This window comes from Rhipicephalus microplus, chromosome 8 (assembly GCF_043290135.1).
Source record: "Rhipicephalus microplus isolate Deutch F79 chromosome 8, USDA_Rmic, whole genome shotgun sequence".
Taxonomy (NCBI): Eukaryota; Metazoa; Arthropoda; class Arachnida; order Ixodida; family Ixodidae; genus Rhipicephalus; species Rhipicephalus microplus.
The window spans coordinates 19,671,845-19,693,331 of record NC_134707.1 but is presented as its reverse complement, the minus strand read 5'-3'; the positions used below and the strand labels follow the sequence as shown (position 1 = coordinate 19,693,331).

The 21,487-nt window shown below is 44.8% G+C and overlaps 1 protein-coding gene across 2 annotated transcripts in view; it reads right to left on the bottom strand.

The window, feature by feature from the left end:
- Positions 1-204: 204 nt before the first annotated feature.
- The window catches only part of LOC119164224 (uncharacterized), a 30,709-nt gene continuing 9,426 nt past the window's right edge, over positions 205-21,487 (bottom strand). The window contains exons 1-3 of one of the 2 annotated variants that reach the window (XM_037416367.2): positions 13,214-13,374; positions 2,954-3,241; positions 205-2,212 (exon numbers count right to left, since the gene is read on the bottom strand). In XM_037416367.2, coding sequence (XP_037272264.2) covers positions 1,751-2,212; positions 2,954-3,199 — 708 coding nt within the window. In that variant the 5' untranslated portion in view covers positions 3,200-3,241; positions 13,214-13,374 and the 3' untranslated portion in view covers positions 205-1,750. Of the gene's footprint in view, positions 2,213-2,953; positions 3,242-13,213; positions 13,375-21,487 lie in introns of those variants that run through there. The other variant, XM_037416365.2, reaches the window with a different exon arrangement.

Sequence of the window (21,487 nt, the reverse complement as noted above, 5' to 3'; positions counted from 1 at the left end):
GATGGTTAAGGCATACATGAAAATCACTAAAGACAATTACCCCGCATGACAATAACTGATTTCATCTCCCCATGTTTCCTTTATATGTAGTTCCCAGTACGAAAGTTACAACATGCAATCATGTAAACTCAGCAGTTGTGTAATATGTGATCTTCAGCCCAGGCTCATGTGGTTTCTTTAGCAATATTTGAATGTGCTTTGAAGCTTCAACTGGGAATTATGTAGCACATGAACACTACTACTTTATGTTATAAAGTTAAATAGATTACCTTTGCTTGTATCTACGTGCGAATACGTGCTGACAAAAGGTGATAAGACGGCATAATCAAATAACATAGCATAGTTCAACGCACACAACAAACGAGAAGTGGGTTGCCACAGCGGTGCTTCGACGGACCCGCTGTAACAGTTAAAAACATGTGCCGGTGCTTTAAGGTGTTTCTGCTCAACAAACAACATGCATAAAGATAAACTTGTACTGAGACTTCATTCGATTCGCTCAGTTGCATGCAGTGGTCAATAAAACAGTAATTACATTCCGAAGTATACAGCACGCTGTCAAAATTTCTTTTACCTAGATTCCTTGCTTTGTCAACATATTTTTCTTGGTGAATATTGTTAAATCGTCTGGGCGATGTAGGAAGCTAGCTTGCCGCCTCTTTGTGGTGTAAGGTCTGCAACGAGAACAAACTTTCAATGTTTTCAAAACTGCGACTATCATCACCAAATTATATGAGCTCGACTGATATATCGGTTGCCATAGATTAAGCTTCTTCTCCGACTTCACGTGGAAGGTGTGAGAACTATTGCCTCTGGGTGACACTCCAAATGTCTAACGGTTTGGCATTAAGTAGAACTGCTTCCTCAGACATCGTGTGTCTTTAGAACACATTTACAGAACATTTGTCAATAATGATATTATCTCTTAGCACATTCTGTCCTCAGTCATATTGTATTTAATGCCTCCTGTTGGAGTTTTCGACACATCAGATAATATTTGGGCAGTTTTAAAAAAAACAGCAGCCTATAATCAAGTCAGCCAAACAATTGCAAATGCAAAATATTTCAATCCTTGATTGACCTCTTACGGGTGTTCTTAACTTTCTTCTAGTTCTGCCAAATTAAAAAAAATTTCAGGATCACTGCTTGCACTTCTGAAAGTGCAGAAAACATCGTGACAATAAAGACTGACCATGCACATGATATAGAGCCTGTCTTTTTGTGTCTCATTTTGACGCTGATTTTCGTAGCAAAGCTTTACCAACATGAACTCCGTATGATATGAAAGCTAAGTTTCTTAGAGTTGCATCTATGCGCATATTCTACCGGTACGAATGAACGATCTGGACACTGTTCTGTAGATTTTGTGTGGTCTTCAGAAGTTAATAATCTGTAAGACAGTCTACATCACGAGATTACGGTCAACGATAATATTCGGAAAGTTGTAAGCGCACTTCGAGCCTCAAAACGAAGGCCGCCGTAAGATCATCGCACATTCTCGAGTGAAAACTCTAGCAGACTAGAACAAGACATGACACCAGCGCCGACGGACAGCGTTTCGTGTGCAAAGCTGAAACGAAACTTAAACTGCAGTGTGCCTAGTTCTAGAGGATCATTCCACAACACCGAAAACAGCAAAGTGGCGAAGCGACGTCTAGGAAATCAAAGAGCCCAATCAAATGGCCAGGCATCAGTTCGATCACCACGGTAGTACCTCGGCAACATTTGCCGTGACCAGCGTGGTACTCCTCTACATGACCTTGCTGATGGCGCCGGTGCTCACGCCGGGTCCCGTACCATTCTTAAGGAAAGACGACTTGGACGACGTGGTCGTCACCGTGTGCGTGCTCGAAGACGTGCGGCTCTCGGTCCCCGCCGTGCCTCCGGAGCTTGTGGTCGTAGTCGTCGTGGTCTTCTTGCCGGACGGGCCAGGAACGCTGGTTTCGTGGTCCGTGCCGGTGGCGGCACCGTTGGTAGATCCGTCGACCACTGTGATCGGCACCACACGTTCCTGGCCGTGTGGCTTGTCGCTGCGCTTCGGCGCCTCGATGATGAGAAAACCGTCGGAGGTGATGGAGCACTTGACCGCATCCGGCTGCACGTCTTTGGGAAGGGTGCACTTGCGCGTGAACTCGCGCGAGATGACTCCAAGCTCGTCGGTGCGGTCACCGTGCTTGCCGTGGATCACCACCTGGTTGTCGACCGTCTTGACCTGCGCGATTCACACCGGGAGCTTGTGAGGCAGTGGTAATTAAAGCAGGATTACGACAACTGAAGCAACAATAATTGATATGTGCCACGTGTCAGTTCGGGAATCTTGTGAGGTGCTAAAGTGGGGCTTCTGTACAGCAAGGTATACAGTCCATTGTGCAACGAACCGTTGTTCAACATGTGCAATCACATCTTTGTCGTCCTTAACTGCTTATCCTTGAAAAGACAATGATCCTCGGGTGTTTATTTACTTGAAAAGGCATTGTTAGAAACTTTATTACTGCTATGGCGCTCGAAATAAACAGATTACCCACACGGAGTATTCGAGTGGACCGACCGTTCGTGTGGCGAGGCGCGACTGTGGGGACTAACACTGGCCCGGTAATTTGTAGATGCGATAAATAAATGTTAGTCCATAAACGCGAGCTGTGAGGACTTACAGTTAGTTTGCAAGTGTAACAGCGTTCGCACAAGGACTAACCATTAGAACCAATGCCATGAGTTCCTAAGGGTTAGTTGTGGAAGCCACAGTAGTTTTCGAAGGAACAAACCACACAACCTTTTACCTTGAAGTGTAGTACTATGCCGTGTTAGCCTACACTCACATACACTCACGCGCTTGCAGTTTCACCGCACCAAGGTCTTCATTTCGTGGAACTGCCGGATTTCTTCTGAATCTATAATTCAGCTTAGATAGCATTGGGCACATCTATGGGCTGTGCTGCAGTAGCCAATTTCCTACCTCTAGGTCATCGCAGTCGAAGTGGCCAACGTCCAGTCGGAGACAGAAGCGTTCGGAGTCGTTCGTGAGGGAGGTCCAGACGGAAGGCTTCAAGGGACTTCCGTCGAAGAGCCTGCGCCGGATGTCGTGGTACCTGTTCTCGTAGCACCGGTACTCGCGGTCCAGCCGCGAGTACTGGTCGTTAAGCCTGCTACGAAGGTCATCCAGCTCATCCGACAGCCGTCTGCTCGTGAAGAGCGAGGACATGGCTCTTCGTTCTTTTCACCTCTTTGCGCTTCAAACCACAAGCTGCAAAGAGAAAAAAAAAACGCATGTTTATTAAGGGAGACACAATAGTGTTCTTATCGACCGCGAAAATTCCACACCGATGACACTAGTGAGGTAAAATGTAGTGACAGAGATAGAGAAGATGACCGTGGACGACGTTGCCGTGCCTTGTTCACCATTTTATTAGACGGCTATGGATAAAGTAGGGCGTTGATGGCTGCAGCGTCAAGAGGAGCCAGAAACGTTGGCTTGTTCTCCTCCCTTTGCTTCTCGATCTATACGCATGAAATGTGCGCGAGCACCCCCTCTCTCCTCGTCCTGCAGAGACTGACGCTATTTCTGCGAAGGAGATTAACTGACGCGTCATCATTACCACTACTCATCATCGTTTTCCCGCTAGAGTACAGAGGAAGTGCTTCTCGCACATCTCACGCAGAGCTCGATGCGTGAGCGAAAGACAACGCACTCGTGATCCTGGCCAATTTGGATTCTGTAGCCGCCGCCACGTTGCTTCCACCATCGCCTTCCTAATAATGTGGCGAGTATGACCCAGACCGATGGGCAGCTTTCCTCTCTCTCTCTCTCTCTCTCTCTCTGTGTGTGTGTCTCTCTCTCTACAAAAATTATCATCGCCTTATGACGTCGCCATTGACATCATGGCGTCACAGGTCACCGAATCTTGTGATCGTCACGACGTCACAAAACGATACGTCACGTTGTGGGGTACGTGAAGATGGCATGTCACGACGTCACGTGATGGCGTCATCACACGGCATTGTTACGTGTCAAAAGTGGACCGATCCGCGAGGCGGTGCGAAACCAGGGGTGCAATCGCGGAACGATTTCATTGCTTTATTTTATGCGGTTCGCCGTCACTAACCGTCTGTGATTCGTCGAATCGCGCACGAGGTGCGCTTCGATCAATTGCCGACTGGGTATTGGTGGCAAAAGCATAAAATAAATAAATGCAATCGTTCCACAATTGCACCCCAGGTAAGATGCGAAAATCTCGTTATGGCTCCTCTCCCGCAAACACTGCGAGACTACGTCAGGTGCAAAAGCTCTCGTAGGAGGAGGGGGATGAAAAATTTATTCAGAAAAGAAAAAAAAAAACAAGGTGGTTTTCACCTTCTACTTGCTTTAGGCTAATGTATATGAAGCCCTATAAGTTTTCGTTAGTTGGTTTTCGCAATCCAGGCTACGTTAACCTGCTGCAAAGCGTTCAGGGGCTCCAGAATAACTCCTCGAGGGAGACAAGGTACTGACAAAGCTCGCGATGAATCGCCCCATTGTAAATGGTATCATACCGAGCTGAACGAAGGTCACAAACACGCAACCAAAAAAAAACAAAGCCTAAAACACGCCGACACCCGGAAAACGAAAATACACACTCGGGGAGGAAGTGCGAATCCACGCTTTTTTGTTTTTTTTTGCACGGAATGTAAGAACGGCACGCACAGCGTCGAACAGTGTTGTGCGTTGTACGGCTGGCTGGGTGAACAGCGCAAAAATCGACTCTCTCTCCACGGCCAGTAAAACAAACGAGAGGTGACGAAAGAATCCGCTTTGAGGAGTACAAAAAAGGCGAACACGCGTCTTTTGGTGAAATTGGTTGCCAAGTACCCAAGTGGTCTCACTTACACGTTCCAGCGTCATGAAATCGACTAGCTTTTGTTCAAGAAATAATAGCCTAACGTTGAGCAACATTTACGTTCAGTTATAATCGATTTCTGAAGTGGAGTTAGTAACCTAATTTTTAGGTTAAGTCACTAACTAACCTACTATGACATCACTTTTTTAACGAGTTGCAAATCATAGTGAAAATTTAGCAATTTTTCATAATACCAAAAGTTCTTAGTAACCTAACCTTTAAGTTTGGCTTCCTAAACGACGGTTAGTAAGCCTACCCATAAATTACGTTACTGTTGCTCTAGCAAGAGCAAGTAAGCTTATTTCAAAATTAGTAACCTAGTCGTTAGGAAGGTTACTAACATTTTTTTTTATTTTAACACTAGGCGAAGATGCCAAGCGCGGCTTTCGAATGGTTAGCGTCATCTTACAAAGCGTAAATGCGTCGTAGAATAACACGAAGTGAAATTTCGGCTTGTGCTGATCTTGCTTCAGGAATATATGTTTTTTTTAGCCCCTCTACGTGCATTCATGCGTTTGTTATGTGCGCATTGTAGACTTCATTTATTATAGCCTTTTTTAATCTCGTGACTAGTTATTGTTATTTGCTGTAGTTTATGTTCTGAAACGTCTGTTTTCTTCTTGAAATGGGTAGATAAACTACTTGGCATTCAGTAAGCAGTGCTGTCCAATATTGAATGGAGGGTCACAGTATGTTGAAAGATCATTTCTTGCTCAAGCGTTACGTAGGCAACAATAGCGTTACATGTGGACACATACAAATGTACACAAGTATCCCAACGTTAACTAATTACCATACACCTTAGCCTCGTTGATCGCCTGGCTTGCTGCTCCATGTGCTCCGAGCCTTATATCTCCAGTTGCATCAAATGTTCGAGAGTAAAAGCCCGTATTTATTGGCTGAAGACCGAAAGAAACATGAATTGAGGGGCTAGTTTTTATGTTAGACGCATCGTAACAATCAAATGGATAATAATTCCGTCAGGGAATGAAAAGGGTGATTTCTTGCAGTGTCTTAAAAGTAGTGAGTAACTTAAACTAATAAAGTATATGAGGTCGATCCCACAACTTTAACATTACGCGTCGATTGTCGCATTACCTTAACCGCGGTATTCCATTATCCGAAATTGGGGATGAGTCCTGTATTGAAACTATAACATCGCGAAAATCAACAGAATTCTCAAGCGAATAAGGACTACGACAGTTAAATCATTGTAGCGAGTTAGAAAGGTTATCTGCACATGAAAATGTGCCTAGTAGCAGTCCGGAATCAGGCCGGAAGCCAACTTTCTGGGCACGCAACCAACTTGTTCTTTGTCTTTTTTTTTGTTTGGCCTTGTTGCTAGTTGTATACAGCAACACGACTGGAAATGCTTGAAACTAAAAAAAAATAATGAACAGCGATCTCGTGTGTGAGTAGAAAATAAAATTGGCAAATGAGAAAACGATGAGAGCAAAATATTTACGAGAAAGCGACTTAATAAAGAAAAGAAAAATGTATACACGGAACGCGGGAACGGTGCGAATGGCGGTAAACACGGAACAAGCATTAAGGAATCCGAAAGACACTACGAAGCATATTCGAGGGGAAAGAACGAAAGAAAGAAAGAAAGAAAGAAAGAAAGAAAGAAAGAAAGAAAGAAAGAAAGAAAGAAAGAAAGAAAGAAAGAAAGAAAGAAAGAAAGAAAGAAAGAAAGAAAGATTGTAAAAGAGGCGGCTTAGTAATGTCACGTCGTGCCCGTTTGCACCTGGCGGCGGCCGCAGCGGTGCAACCGGTAGGCGTGACGGTATGCACAAGGGAAGTCCTCCCTGGTAATAGAAAAAATGGTGTGCAAATAGTAATAATAGCAGTGACGCTATTGCGCTCACCTTACAGGCATGGCGTTCCCAAGCATTAACCAAACCATCAAGTCTTTCCTGGTATTGCAAGAAACAACGTGCGAATGGTAACGACAGTGGCGACGTCACTGCATGCGTTTTACAGGAACGGCGCCCGAGCGTTAGGCGAACCAGTGACAGGAATTGCTGCACGTGAACTGTTCTTTCTTTCTTGCATTTGTGATTTTCGCAGCGATTGAGTTCGAAAGCCGCTTGCGCCAGTGACTTCCTACCGATGAAAAATCCCTGAAAACGTGTCGTTTGAGCCAACGCATCGACGAATGTAGCTCTCTCACGTTTGTCAACCGTGACTGGAGGAACTAGACGCTTCCTTTTTAGAGGGAAAAGCCCCCCCAACCCCTCGGTTGTTTTCCTTTCTTTCTTTCTTGTACTGGTTCTTTCCGTTTTACTTTTACTCTCCCAATTCGACGCTTCAGTCTTTTCTCGAGCCACCCCCACCACACTTGATTTCTTCTTATCCCTTACTTTGGTAGGGGGAGAGTGTAGATAACGGACACATACACATGCTAAGGAGGCAGTTGCTGTCTTGTAGGAGACAACGTATTGCGGCAAAATACTGGTTTCATGAATACCAGTGTCCAAATATTTTCATCTGTTCATGCTTCTATCTTGGCTTGAACGCTTGCCTTTTCTGGCTTATGACCAGACATTGTACTCATGGAAATTTGAAAACTTGAAAGCTTGATGATCTATTTAAACATTCGGTACGCTGAGCGCCCTGGTAAAAAAACTTCTAATGGGCATGGCTGGGACCACGGCCTTTACATATGAGTGGCATAGACAACTTTGTTTTTGTAATTAAAATGTACAAATTGAGCTAGCATTTAGTGACAGTTTATGCAAAAGAAAAGAATCAGGAAGATTGAAAACAATAAATTCAAAAGGTGAAGTTCGAAAAAAATGCAAATGACTGTAGTTATTTCTCATACATACGAAATCAGCAATAGACAGGCGTGACGCCGCAATAATACGTTATAGGAAACCTACTGTACGTTTTCAGTTCCATATCAAAGTAACATCTTGTAATAGCACCCCTTAATTAACTGGTACTCTTACGGTGTCACTCCTGTTGCCCATGTTCTATCTAACAAATATTTACAAGCGAAATTCAGACATTTGAACCTGACTGCGCTATGACTTAAAAAAATAAAGAACGTTTACTGGGGCTGCATGTTCAATTGGAAAAGACATATGCGAAATATAGGAATTCTATAGTCTTCACATCTTCAAAGTGGGCACTTCAACTTTGCGTAATAAGAACATCATGATGAGAACAGAACTCACCCCATTGTTTACGGTAGAATATAAGAGACACAGCATAACAACGACGCTTTCGAAACAAATGATACATAAAAAACGTTGCCCAGTCTGTGAGTCAATGAACAGAGGGAATGGATCACTACGTATTAATGATGTGTTTGTCTCTTCCCCTTAAAAGGCTCGGAGGCAGTCGACAGCGTTGACAAAGTAGGACACATAAAGTGGCAAATCAATAATGAGCTATCCATCTCTAGGAAAAGTTCTTGCGTTTTTAATTCTTTGTGGACAATGGAGCCGCATTAGGCGCACATTCAACGTTTCCTGTTGATACCACTACTATATTGCTGCATGTTATTGCAATGCTTACTTTGTACGTATTCCGGCTATATTCTAATGATTTAAGCACCGAAAGACGCTGTACAACAGTTTTTCAGTCTATTTTGTATGTCTTACTTCTTCAAAGGCCGAATAAAGACCATGTCTTGAAGCTCTTGGACCACACCTGGCCTTTGCGCCATTAAACATCACATGTCATTGTCGTACCTTAGAGGTCTTTGGTGCTCCCCTTGTGCCAGTTTTCTCTCCACAGTACCATTCTTCGCTTGCGTGTGGTACTAAGAGAACGTTCGCGATATACGACTGTCCCCTGTGATTTCGAATCACTTGTTTCTATCGTTACCCATTACTTCCTTTTGTCATGAAAAGAGGAAAGACTTCTGCAAATATAGATGCTTACCCCTTGAACACACCAGTCATACAAATCTAAAAGAAAGCAAGTAGAAAAACTGTTTTGATGTTTCGGCAAGATAACAGGGTCACATTCACGAACTTGGTAAGACAACATTCAAAACAAACGCATACACAGACACGCACAGACCAAAAACACGTAACCCGGAAAGAAGAAGCGTTCAACGATTATACCACCTATAGCGATGCATGTATGTCCACAAGAAAAAAATCAAAAGAATGAACCGGAACAAAAGTGTTCGCGCAACTTCTACGTAACCCTATTCACGAGAGAACAGCAGTTATAAGGTTTAACAAGGCAAAGCTAACAAACAAACACGCATACACTCACAAAAACAAAATCCACGCCACAACCGCCCCTGCCTGCAACACGTTCTTGCTCTTTCAGTTGTTTATATGTCGGGTGTTTTCTCTATTAGCGTCTGTTGTGCTCAGCCTCGTGACCATTTCCGATTCACGGTCAGGCCTGTGCGTGGCCTCGGGAAGCGGCATGCGTCTTTGCGTAAGACACAAATTCACGACTTCCATTCGGGAGACGCCCATCAGCGCCGGGCAACGCGCGTAAGTCGGCAGAAACGCTTCCCTTCTGGGCGTGATGAAGCCGTGTCGTTGGGCTGTCGATGCCGCACGAACTTGAACGGAAGACGGGCGAAATATCCGGAGCCAGCTCTACGCCAAGCGAAAGCTTTACGAACATCGCAACAGTTAATTCACCTGTGTTTCCGTTGTGTTCATCTGCCTTTTATATTATTTTGTGCTTATTTTTTTCTGTGCTTGTGCTATCTCTAATACTTTATTCTGTTTTTTTTCGTGTGATTACAGGATATTTTCTATCCCATTTTGGTTATTTCATTGTGATTACCTGATGTGTTTTCTGAGTATCTATTTTCTGTTCTGTGGATTATGGATTTTGATTCATGGATGATAAATCTTGTATTATGTTTCATGTACCATGGATCTATCTCCTGTATTCTGGCCTCCTTATTAATCTTTGCTGCTTTAGGCACTAGCGCGTTTCGCCTGCGCTTGTCTCTGTCATAGACCACCGCTCATAGATAAATGTGTAACCAAGAAGGATCAACTTCAATCATCCTTGCGTCTTACTTCCGACACTGACATATACCGTTGGCTTTGACAAAAGAATCGGCACTTTTTCGACGAGGGCGTTCCAAGCATGCAGCCTGCTTGGCTTATATGCATTGAACGTGAGACCTGTGTTATCCTCGGCGCGAGACATGGGACGATGACAGAGGGGAATTTTATTCTGCTGCGCAGTTTTAGAAAATACGGACTGGGAAAGCAGCAACCAAATCGGTAGAAAACTATTCTGTCAGACTGGGGCCGTACAATGGCCATGCTTCTCTCGTAACAGCTGATAGCAAAACATCAGCGTTGAATCAACAACACTTGCCAGCACTCGCCTTGACATAAGTAACACTGTCCCACAAGCTCTACAGAACATTTGAGAAAATCTAGCCGTAATTATCCAACATTTTAGGCATCATGTTGCAAGAATTAGTCGACTTTGGCCGAGGACGAGGTCCTTGCAACCGTAGATAGCTGACAGCACGCGGTGCATCCTGGGTAGGCTTAGGACTCACAGCAAACGCAACCAAAATCAGTCGGTCAATTGTATAGCTGTTGACTATCACGTTACGAGCACCTATCTCCAGTATAATTTATTTCTGTGCAAAGCTTCATGGTGTGATGCACCAACCTCTCTTAGTTTTTTTTTTCTTTCATGCCTGAACACTGAAAACAGTGGTTGCTGAGTTGAGTGCGATAGCAATTGTACGCCTTCAAATTTGTGAGGCCCTATCATTCGACTTTGTGTTGCGATTCTTTGTGTTCGCCATCTGTGGAGCGCCCGTGCTTTCGGTTGAGGCGCAGATGGCCCGTTTACTTAGATTTAGGGCCATGGTAAGGAAACACAGGCAGTCGAAAATTTCGGATCCCTTCTGTGTGTTATCCATCCTAACCATATCGTGGTTCTGGGGCGTTCAACCCCAACAGAGTCATCGCTACTATTTCTCTACGGCACCTATTACATCCAACCACGTCTTCGCCACGCGAATGGCACTGGCGTGCAATGGACGCCGAATCGCATTCGCAGAATTGTTTTGAGCCGACGTGCAATGACGTGTGCTTGGCGTCCCAGAGTCAACCGGATAGAATTCCTCGTACATCGACGGTCGACAAGGAGGGGCTGACAGGTTGTTGTGCCCCGCTTCACGTGACAGCCTGACATTGACGCGCGGGGGACCATAATTAACCTGGGAGATGGGCTATGCGACCGTTCACCCTGCGAAAACAATATGCGCTCTGGCAGCGCTACGTGTATGTAGAACACATTCCATCCGCCACACGTACGCGCCTGCTTCGATATTTTGTGCACTTGTCATCCCGGCATTTGTATGTGGGAAGGGAGTGGCCCATTTCTACGCGTATACGCTGCACTGCAAGTAAGAATAGCGTCAATATAGTGTGGTCCGACACCTGTGAAAAAGAAGAACAGTTTTAGGGGCGAAGCTCCTTAAGGCGTGGGCTGTGCGTCCCCTGTATGTAGCCACCTCTCGTTTAGTTCTTGCAGTGTTCACTAGATGGCGGTACCGTCTCCTGTATGTAGCCACCTCTCGTTTAGTTCTTATAGTGTTCACTAGACGGCGGTACTTGTAGCTGATGAAAGATGCGAGATGTTATAAAATACGAATGATGTCACACATGTCGCGTGTCATTGGTTGAAGGCAATCGTTTGATTTAGTGTGGCGACGTACGCTAGGGGGAGCGATGTAATAAAATCGAGTGGGCAAAATGTACAGAGGATTCATGGTTTATCAGGTTTACCTCCGAAGCTTCGCCCACTCATCATCATTCACTTCATGGATATGGCGGCACTTTTTTCTTTTTGTCCCCAACTGACCCGCAGTGGTAGTTTAGTGGCTGCCGCCTGGCGCAACTAACCAGCAGGGTGTAGGTTCAAATGCCAGCCACGGCGATCACATTTCTAGGCCGAAATGCCGAAACATTCCTGTTATTTTGTTCGGGAGTACATCACGGCAGTTTTCTTCAGCACATCGCACAAGTGACAGGACTACATTTGGTCACAGTAGAACACGTTTGATTCCCTCGAGTTCAATTATATTTTACTTCAAGTATGACGGTGGGCTCGGTAGAAAAGTGGTGTTTGTCACTTGAGGAGAACCCGAAACTCCCTGACACAAGGAAAGCAATCAAAACATACGGGTGGCTCAACCTTGGACGTAGCAACTGCGCAGTACAAGTCAAAATACATACATCAATTGAACAGCAATGCCTTACACAAAAAAATATTGTCTTTGTCAGCAGTTTCTTATACCCAAATTCACAGCAATGCTTGGAATGCTGTTCCCATACGCTCTTTCATACGTACTTCATTACGTACATTCTTAAGATTAGGGATTGATTCAAAGCTCTGCAAATTAAGCATTGAGTTGTGATGTGCACTTATTCAATACAAATGCAGCAGGTCAATTACACATTATACAACTAACGCACAGGTCCACACTCTTTCGAACTCGTGAGCAATATAAAGAAGCCATCCTGTCTTGGTTGCAAATAGCACGCATGTTGATACTCATGGTCATATTTTGACCCTCAAACAGCCATTAGTCTGTGAGAGGTACGGATATTCTTTTACAGCATTTTATGCAGGCACAGAAGGCCAGCAATGTTGACGCTTCGCAAAAGTTGTTAGTCGCACACAACCGTGCGTGCTTTCTTGTTCCTTATCGATTGAGCTATGCTTTTTGTTCAATAATATGTATTTTTTTCCAAATCTAGCCTGCAGATTAGTCGTCCTTAATCTGACTCTCGTCAGCAGATACCAGAGTGTAGTGGTTGCAGCCTTAGTAAAACTTGCTGATTGGTTTGTGGCGTGTAACGTCCCAAAACCACCATATGATTATGAGAGACGCCGTAGTGGAGGGCTCCGGAAATTTTGACCACCGGGGTTTCTTTAACGTGCACCCAAATCTGAGCACACGGACCCACAACTTTTTCCGCCTCCATCGGAAATGCAGCCGCCACAGCCGGGATGCGATCCCGCGAACTGCGGGTCAGCAGCCGAGTACCTTAGCCACTATACCACCGCGGCGGGGCCTAGTAAAAGTTGCTGGATAAACTTAGATACATAAGGCTGTTTGCCACTGCTTATTTTTATTTCACTTTTGTTTTTGTAAATGATTCAATCTTTATCTTAAATCGATAGCTTAACCAAGACTGTTGTTGCCCTTAGCACTTATTTTACAGTTATTCACTCATCATAGTAATGATTCAATAGTATATTTTTTAAATGATGAGATATAAATAGAAACTTGTTTGCCGAGACACCCTTGTGTCATTAAAAATTATCAATTAAAAAATATCAGTGTGGAGACAGCAGGTCAAACAAAGACACACCTTGGTAGACTATGTGGCCTTGAACTTTTCCAGCGGTGAACCCTTGAGGCTACTGCGGTGAGAAGAATCCTTCAATACGCGGGCACTTAATCACCCTGCCCTTTTGGGCACTGCCACGCGACGGGACGGAACGACGAACCAAACCGTCAATAGTACTCGAGCCCGTCCGCAGCTCCGAGAGGAGGAGAGAGAGAGCAAGCTGGCACATCCTTTCCGAGATAACACTCTACTCGACTACAGCCTGGAGTGCCGTTGCTGAATAATTCGTGCGCGCGTGAAGAGGAACCCGCGGGGAGCGGAACGTTTTTTTTTTTTTTTTTATCATTTCACCTATGACGGTATCAGCTGCCGTGAAAGCGCGTTGCATGGACGTGACGCGCGCTTAGCGGAATTTGGACATCCCGACTAGGCAGCGGATCCTCATCGAGCCATTGTCTCGATAACGGAGAGATACATAAGTGTACGTATACATATAGCTACTTGTCTTCCTATTATATACGAATAGGTAGCACGCTGAGTATCGCGTATGGACAGGTGAGATATGGATGGAGTGCACGTGTGAATAAGGTTTGCCGGGAACGTTAGTACTTCCTCTGTGAACCGCGACTTTATGTCAGATGAGAACAACAACAGTTGTTCATGCTGGGTGTCTTCTTGCGCGCATAAGCAAAAGCTACTGCTGGCCATCCAACAATGTTTATATATTAACTGCCTCGATCATCATTCATGCAATGTCATCGTGCCATTCGTTGTCGCCGTCGTGTTTTTTGTTGTTGTTGTTGTTGTTGTTGTTGTTGTTGTTGTTGTTGTTGTTGTTGTTGTTGTTGTTGTTGTTGTTGTTGTTGTTGTTGTTGTTGTCGCATAATGTTGGAAATGAAACCATAGGCGCGCACGGGGGGAGGGGGGAGATGAGAGGGGGTGGAAAGCCAGCCCCATACGTTGACAGAATATAGAGGGAGGCCACAGGAAACAGCTGCGACAAACCTTCACACCCCTCCGAAAGGGAATCTAGTGCAGGCTTATGGGGAAAACGTTTAGCGGAGTACCGCACAAAGTTCTCGCCCAAACTAAACGTCCGCAGTACCGTTGAAGTCGACGAACTTTTCTCCCTGAATTTTAGCCATTCTTCTTTTTATAAAATTAAAATATATACCGCAGTTGTTGTGGACCTGGCCGGCTGGTTTCAGTACAGCGTTCCCTTCTGGAAGATATCGTGTTCCGAAATCGTTAGTAATCCTACAATAGAAATTCTTTCCAGCCCACTTTTTTTCTACTTTTGTTTAAACATATGAGTAACATAACTCGGCCGTTTGACCTCGTTTCTCAAGAGCGACACCACTTGACCGCCTGAACCCATCTCGCCACAATGTCAGCAGACGCCACTTCACACGCACGTCTACAAGCAGAATTAAATAGTCAATTCAGCGCCAAACTCACAACCACACAAACGAAAAAAAAACACCCAGACGAGACGGACGCTAACTAGCAACTGTTTATTCCTTGAGGTAACAGGCTAACAGAGTCTACAAGCAGGCCCTTTCGACAGCTAACCGTTTCACGTTAGCTCAAAGCGTCATACCCTCCGCTACAGACACGGCCGACTAGGCAGTATTAAAAGCCGAGAAATCGCTTTAGCTGCTTCTTTCGGCTTCTGCTCGTCTCCGTTACACAACTCCCCAAGCGAGCGATGTGCTGTGTATATATGCCGGGGCGACAAGGTCGCCCACATGGGTGCCACGCGAGCGAGAATACACGTACAAAAACCTCCTCATTATGCAGGGACGGTTGTATTCGGGGGGCTCATGTCGCAATTTCCTTGTTGACTGGAACGGCCATCCAGAACATAACCACGTTAGAAATTGCCGCCCCCCCCCCCCACGCACCGCCGTGAATCAGCTGCAACCACGCGAACGATGAGTGTGTTTGTCATGCGCAACTTGCCGCCTTTACGATGGCCACTCATTTGGAATGCCGTGCGCGTTCTGATACGTCGACGAGGTAAACTTTGATTCTGAAGGGACGGGGAAGGTTTTCGACGTCGGTGATGCTTGTATCGTTGTTTTATGAGTGCTTGACTCCATATTATTCTCTATGGAGCCTATGAACGAAGCATTGTGACGGTTCACTGACACTGTTTAAACGTAGTTAGATAGCGCCAAAGTCATACTGACTTAGCCCACTTTGCCTGAAAGAAAAATACCGTTTATTAAATCATATCAGCAGCATATCCTCCTTCACACCGCGTTGTTTTTAGGCATTGATTGAGATGTGGGGTTTAACGTCCCAAAACCACCATATGATTATGAGAGACGCCGTAGTGGAGGGCTCCGGATATTTTGACCACCTGGGGTTCTTTAACGTGCACCCAAATCTGAGCACACGGGCCTACAACATTTCCGCCTTCATCGGAAATGCAGCCGCCGCAGCCGGGATTCGAACCCGTTGTTTTTAGGCCTTCCTCCATTGATTGACAAGATATCAGTCATAGCTATCCTTTTTCTGCTACGTTAGAACACTGAAAACCATTCGTCCATGAGATTTGTAGCATATCCTCTGCGGGAACGTGCTGCTGGGAAAGTAACGTGCTCTTACTACACGACACCTCCGGCCCATTGTTCACAAGGGTTCGTTAAGGAAATAGCCCCCAGTATTTCGTCACCTTTCCATCATGTTTGACGCATGACACAGTATTTATTTCATTGCATACATTTTATGCCACATTGTTCCGATTTTATGCAAGATTTTAAGGCCTTTCTACAGCTCTGTTACACTATCATTGCTCACGAATCCTATGACACCTGGGCGCTGTTTTACTATTTGTGGCCCTTGCGCCTTTAACCATCATATGTATGATAATTTTTTTACAAGCTTTGTATCGTCTATGACTTCATAATGTCATTGCGAGCTCTTCTCTTTAATTCGTTCAGCATAGCGAGTTTCGTCATCAAACTAGTGGCCCGTTTGTTATCACTGACGCAACGCCTTCATTGTCCGTGGTTCCACATCGTTACCGCTTTGACTTTGTTTTTTTTTTTTTGCAAGTGGGTGTCTTTCGAGTTCGTGACAGACGCCTTGGCAATGAAAAGTAAACCCGGCAATATAACGAGCGCCGTGTGAATTGTGCGCCATGATTCAACGCCTACAAAAAAAAACATTGCAGTTTCGCACGATCGCTTCACAACGCAGTGGCGATGCAGATATCAGTATATCGACAAGCTAAAACTTTACTTAAAATTAGGTATACTTTTATCGCAGTGCTCAAACATCAACTAAAGTTAACTCTATATGTTTCACCGCTATCGTTTTTAAATGGGTGTTTCATGAAATTTAGGTAACATTTTGTATGGGTCGTGACATTGTTGAACATAATTTCACTTATAACTATTTGATTAACTGTTCTTCAATCACTTTTATACAAACTTTGTACAGAGTAAGGGTACCCAAAGCCATCAGCGTTAAAGCGTTCTTCAGCCATATCTGGCCATTCCAACAATAAAAGCAGTCCATCAATCACAATACATCATTCGGAAAAACGTTTAGATAAATTCAGTGCACTGAAGCTAGCCGAAAATTTATACTGTTGGCAAGAATACAGTCTTCGTCTTGCTGGTGTAACTTGTTCATAAAGTTATGCGCAGCACAAAAATGACGAGAACAGAAGACGGAGTGCTTGTGGACTTTTTGCCTATTGCGCCCGTGTCAGTTCAGTACCACGCTTGACTTTATGAAGATTTCTACTCTCGTCATCTTCAAACGTTGGAAAAAAAATGCTAAATTGCTTTTTGCCTATCCTGTCGAGTTACTGGTTTCAGAACTCAAAAGCAATATGTCAATTGCTGAATGCTCAGATGTTAAATATCGAACCACGTAAAGTTCGAATAAATTACTCCATATTCGGATGTACCGATTTCTACCGCATGAAAATGTCGCTTGAGGAATGTGCACTGGGAGTGAGCAGCCATGGCAATAAAACGTAAGCGCAACTACGGTTGAAGCTCAACATGGCTTGCTGAATATTCCTAGTGAAAATGGCTCGCGGCTTCAATCAGCAAAGAAGGAAGATGCATGTTGTTGATGTGCTTTCCATAGAAATCATGAAGAAAGTTAATGCAGCTATAGCTTCAAAGAGTGTCTCGGGCGTAATACAGATTCATATACCAATGTGATTAAAATGGCATGTCTTTTTCGCGCTTTTTAGCGTGCGCGCGCGAAGGACTGCAAGTGGCGGCCACCTACATCCCCCTAATCACTTGAGAGGGCAATGGCACAGTTTGCCTCACACATTGGCCTAATAGGAAAGGTGCTGCGATGAACTTTCACTCTCTTTCTCCCCCGGAGAAGAACCCTTCGCACGCCTACAATGAAGAACTTTATAGTTCTTATTGCTCTTAGCATAATTTCAAGATAACCATGCGAATGTCAGAAATGTAACTTCATAGATACTGCACCAAATACGTTTATGTCTCCGACAATCACCTTGGCCTGACTGTCATTCGGATTCATTTGGGTATGTCTGAGAAAAGAAATTTACCCCTTCATGAAATTCCGCTTCCCATAGAAAATAAGTATGTTACTATAGCGAAACAATTGAAACATAGTTACTTCAATGCAACCAACACACTTCCCTTCCGTACAATCACGCCTTTGTGTTAAATACCCTAAAACGTCTACACGACTCTGTTATTAGGTATATCACGACGAACCTCTTCGTCAGTGACCTGTCGTTATCATCGTCTGTATTTTTGTTTATTTCAGTCGTTTCTTGAAACACTTTTTGGTTGGTTCTTCAGCATCGCTCTGCAGGAAACACAGGAATGCCTCAAGCACACGTGATCCTGCCTGCCTTCTCCAAAATAAAAAAAAAATTATATCAGAACTTCATTGGTCGGTGAAGAAATCGAAGCCAACTCAGACTCACTCAAGAAATGTCCATTGCTCTGAGTACTCATTCAGACTGAAACTCTCCACCATATTACTCAGTGGGACTAACTCAGACTCAGCGCTTCACCGGAGTCAGAATGAGCCTAAGTAAGCCGACCGGTCAGTCTGTTGATGCTCTTAAACGTCAATACCCCACGTACTTGATGCTCTACAATACGCCTTTATATCACATTGTACCTTCAAATAAGTTATCAGTAGCTTCATTCCAGTAAGGACATCTGTATGAAACATATGACTCACACGACATATTTATTTAAAGAAATTACGCTGAATGAGATGTCGGGTGATGGTAAAGAGTCTCCCCAACCCACGTGTCGGTTCAACAAATACGAGGAAGTGCATGTTTTTAGGTATAACTGAAAAGAATTCGGTACAAACCTATGTTGATACGACGCTAATAGTTATGTTGAAGATGAGTAGATAGGAGTCCTCCACAAAAGATTTCGCTCACCACGGCATCAAACTTACCAAGTAAATTTCGCGATGCCTCCGGTAGGGAATGTCACATCCTGTGCGAATCTGTGGCCACAACGCCGGAGTCAAAGAGCAACGACTACGTCTATTCCAAGCCGAGCTTTCTGATTTCGAACAGCAAAGAAGAGGCCTTAGATGCGTTCCAGGGTTGACGACGAGTAACAGATACACCGACGATTGCTTAAACAGGAAACGTGAACGGCGACTACGTACGCGAAACACAAAAGAGATGAACGGATAGAATGGCGTAGTGTGGCGCCAGTGTATGCGTTCGTAGAACAGGTGATGGCAGTTCCGTGCAGTGTATGCGGTGAGTTGCAGCTGCAATCTACGGCTCGTTCGTTCGTAACAGCGGCCCGTAGAAACGGAGCATACTCCATCACTGTCAAACAAGTGCTGCCACGTGCAGTGGTATTCAAGGACATCATCGGATATTTGTCCTGTTAAAAAAAAAAACTTTGGGGCTACTTGTCGCCACATTCTTTTTTTACTGTGTCAGCTTTTTTTCAACCTTTCTCGTCAATGCATCGAACACCACGGCTACCCTGGTTACTACCGGGACCCGCTATTTGAAGCTACGAGCATAAAAAGCCAAGACAACGAAGCGAAGATCGTCCAAACGTGGTCACAGGATTTCATGCCAACGATACCGATGTGTCGTTGCCATAATTTGTTTATATTATTTGTACGTTCGTCCAAATATTAATTTTGGTCCTCTATATAAGCATGTAACACATTTAGTCTGCATCCCACTTATTGCTAAGCAACAATCATGGTCATGTCGTTCTTTCGTGACAGATTTCTCTTGCGTCGGAACATCAAACGATCAATCAATTATCCAATCTATTACACACTCAATCAGCCAACAAGGGAGCCTGGTGTTTACGCGAAACTGTTTATTTCCAAACACCAGGAGTGTTAGACCCGTGCGGCCTCCGGTACAACATATCAATGCACCCTAAGCCCTCCACACGTCGGTGCATGCAGTTCGAATTCGTTTGCGCAAATGTCCTTGCGTCCAATCGCGACCGAGCTCAGATCAAACGTTGACATGCATGACTCATCACGTGACTGTCTGCTTCTCTTATTCGTTTTGTTAGTACATTTGTCCGCAGCTTCTAATAAGCGAGATTGTCGAGCTGTGGACGTCACGGGAGGCTGTCACAGAGCGGAACTGGATCAACGTCACCCGCTGCGAGGTACGCACATGAGGCCCTGACCCGCGCTGCACGCAACTAATTAAACGGAGTACCGCGGAGGCCCCTGTATACCTCCCGCGCATACGGCCCGTTTATCGGCGCATGCGCTCGCCGCGTCTGAACGAATTCCACGGGCAACAGCGGCCGCCTAACGACGGCGCGAGATCCATAGCAACGGCAGATGGGCAAACGCTATACGAACGTATGCGCTTGTACAATGAAAGCGACCTCCGCTGGCGGTGTCAGCAGTGTTAGTCCTATACTTTCCTCCCTTGCTTTAGTAGTTCATCGGCGTAAGTGCACCGTGACACAGCCGGCCGTAGGCGATATTAGCAAGCTGGATTTTTTTTTCGGGTGTCAAGTTGCAGATAAAGGAGCGTTTTTTGTTGTTTTTTCACCGCATGTTCGTTTGAGAGCTACAAGACGTCTAGAGGATTCCATCGGAACGTTAACATTTTCGCATAAAAAAACAGCGCTAATAACGAGGGACATGTCGTACCAACTCGCCCAAGCAACCATGCACGTTAGCAGTGCCGCTGTCTGTCTCCTTCTTTTCTTGTCCCTCGTTATTAGCGCTGTTATTTTTTTTATGTGAATCACGTCGTACCAACTCGCCCAAGCAACCACGTTAGTCAACAATTTGCTTTGTTACTTTTTTATGGAAGCTCGGCGTGGGATTGACAAAGCCTCTCAGGCGTGCATCCTTAAGCCGTTTAACCCTTTTAGTCCTGGATTTTTTTTTTATATTCGTCGGATACAACTTTTGTGCGTGTTGTTCTCGTAACTAGGACCTCAGAAGGCCACAAATGAAAAATTGAGTCAGTGGCACAAATATTTTTGGATTAATTAACGTGACATCAAGTTAGGTCCCCAGAGCTCAGTGATTGGAAACTGAAAAAAATGGTTTTTTTTTCCTGCTAATGAATAGTGTACACAGAATGGGAACCAACGTCTCACTGATTATTTGATTGATTTGTGGGGTTTAACGTCCCAAAACCACTATATGATTATGAGAGACACCGTAGTGGAGGGCTCCGGAAATTTAGACCACCTGGGGTTCTTTAACGTGCACCCAAATCCGAGTACACGGGCCTACAACATTTCCGCCTCCGTCGGAAATGCAGCCGCCACAGCCGGGATTTGATCCCGCAACCTGTGGGTCAGCAGCCGAGTACCTTAGCCACTAGACCACCATGGCGGGGCCAACGTCTCACTGAAACAGCCTCGGTACGTCGTCCCGATAATGGCGCTTACTTGCCTCCTCTTACGCGCCTCAGCTTCCCCTATAGGACCTCAGCTGCGCTTCTTCTTCTTTGTGGCTGCTACCACCACAAACATGCAGCAATTTTGATGTCAATTGAAGAACAATGCCCCCAAGAATGAGCAGTACTAGTTACGTTTCCGAGATACTAACAAGAAATGCTGTGCGGTGGTGTCAATTGACACCACAGGAGCCAAACGGGTTAAGAGTCATTTCTCCCTTCCCCTCGTGCAACGCTCGGGAAATTGGTCATATGGGTACGGATTGGCAATACATAAAATTGTATATCTGAAAACATACCCAAGTCTTGTATAACATGAAAAAAAGACAGAGACTGCACTTTTCAGTTTAGCAAGAATTTCAAACATAAAAACATTGGTAATGAACAAAAGTAGCATA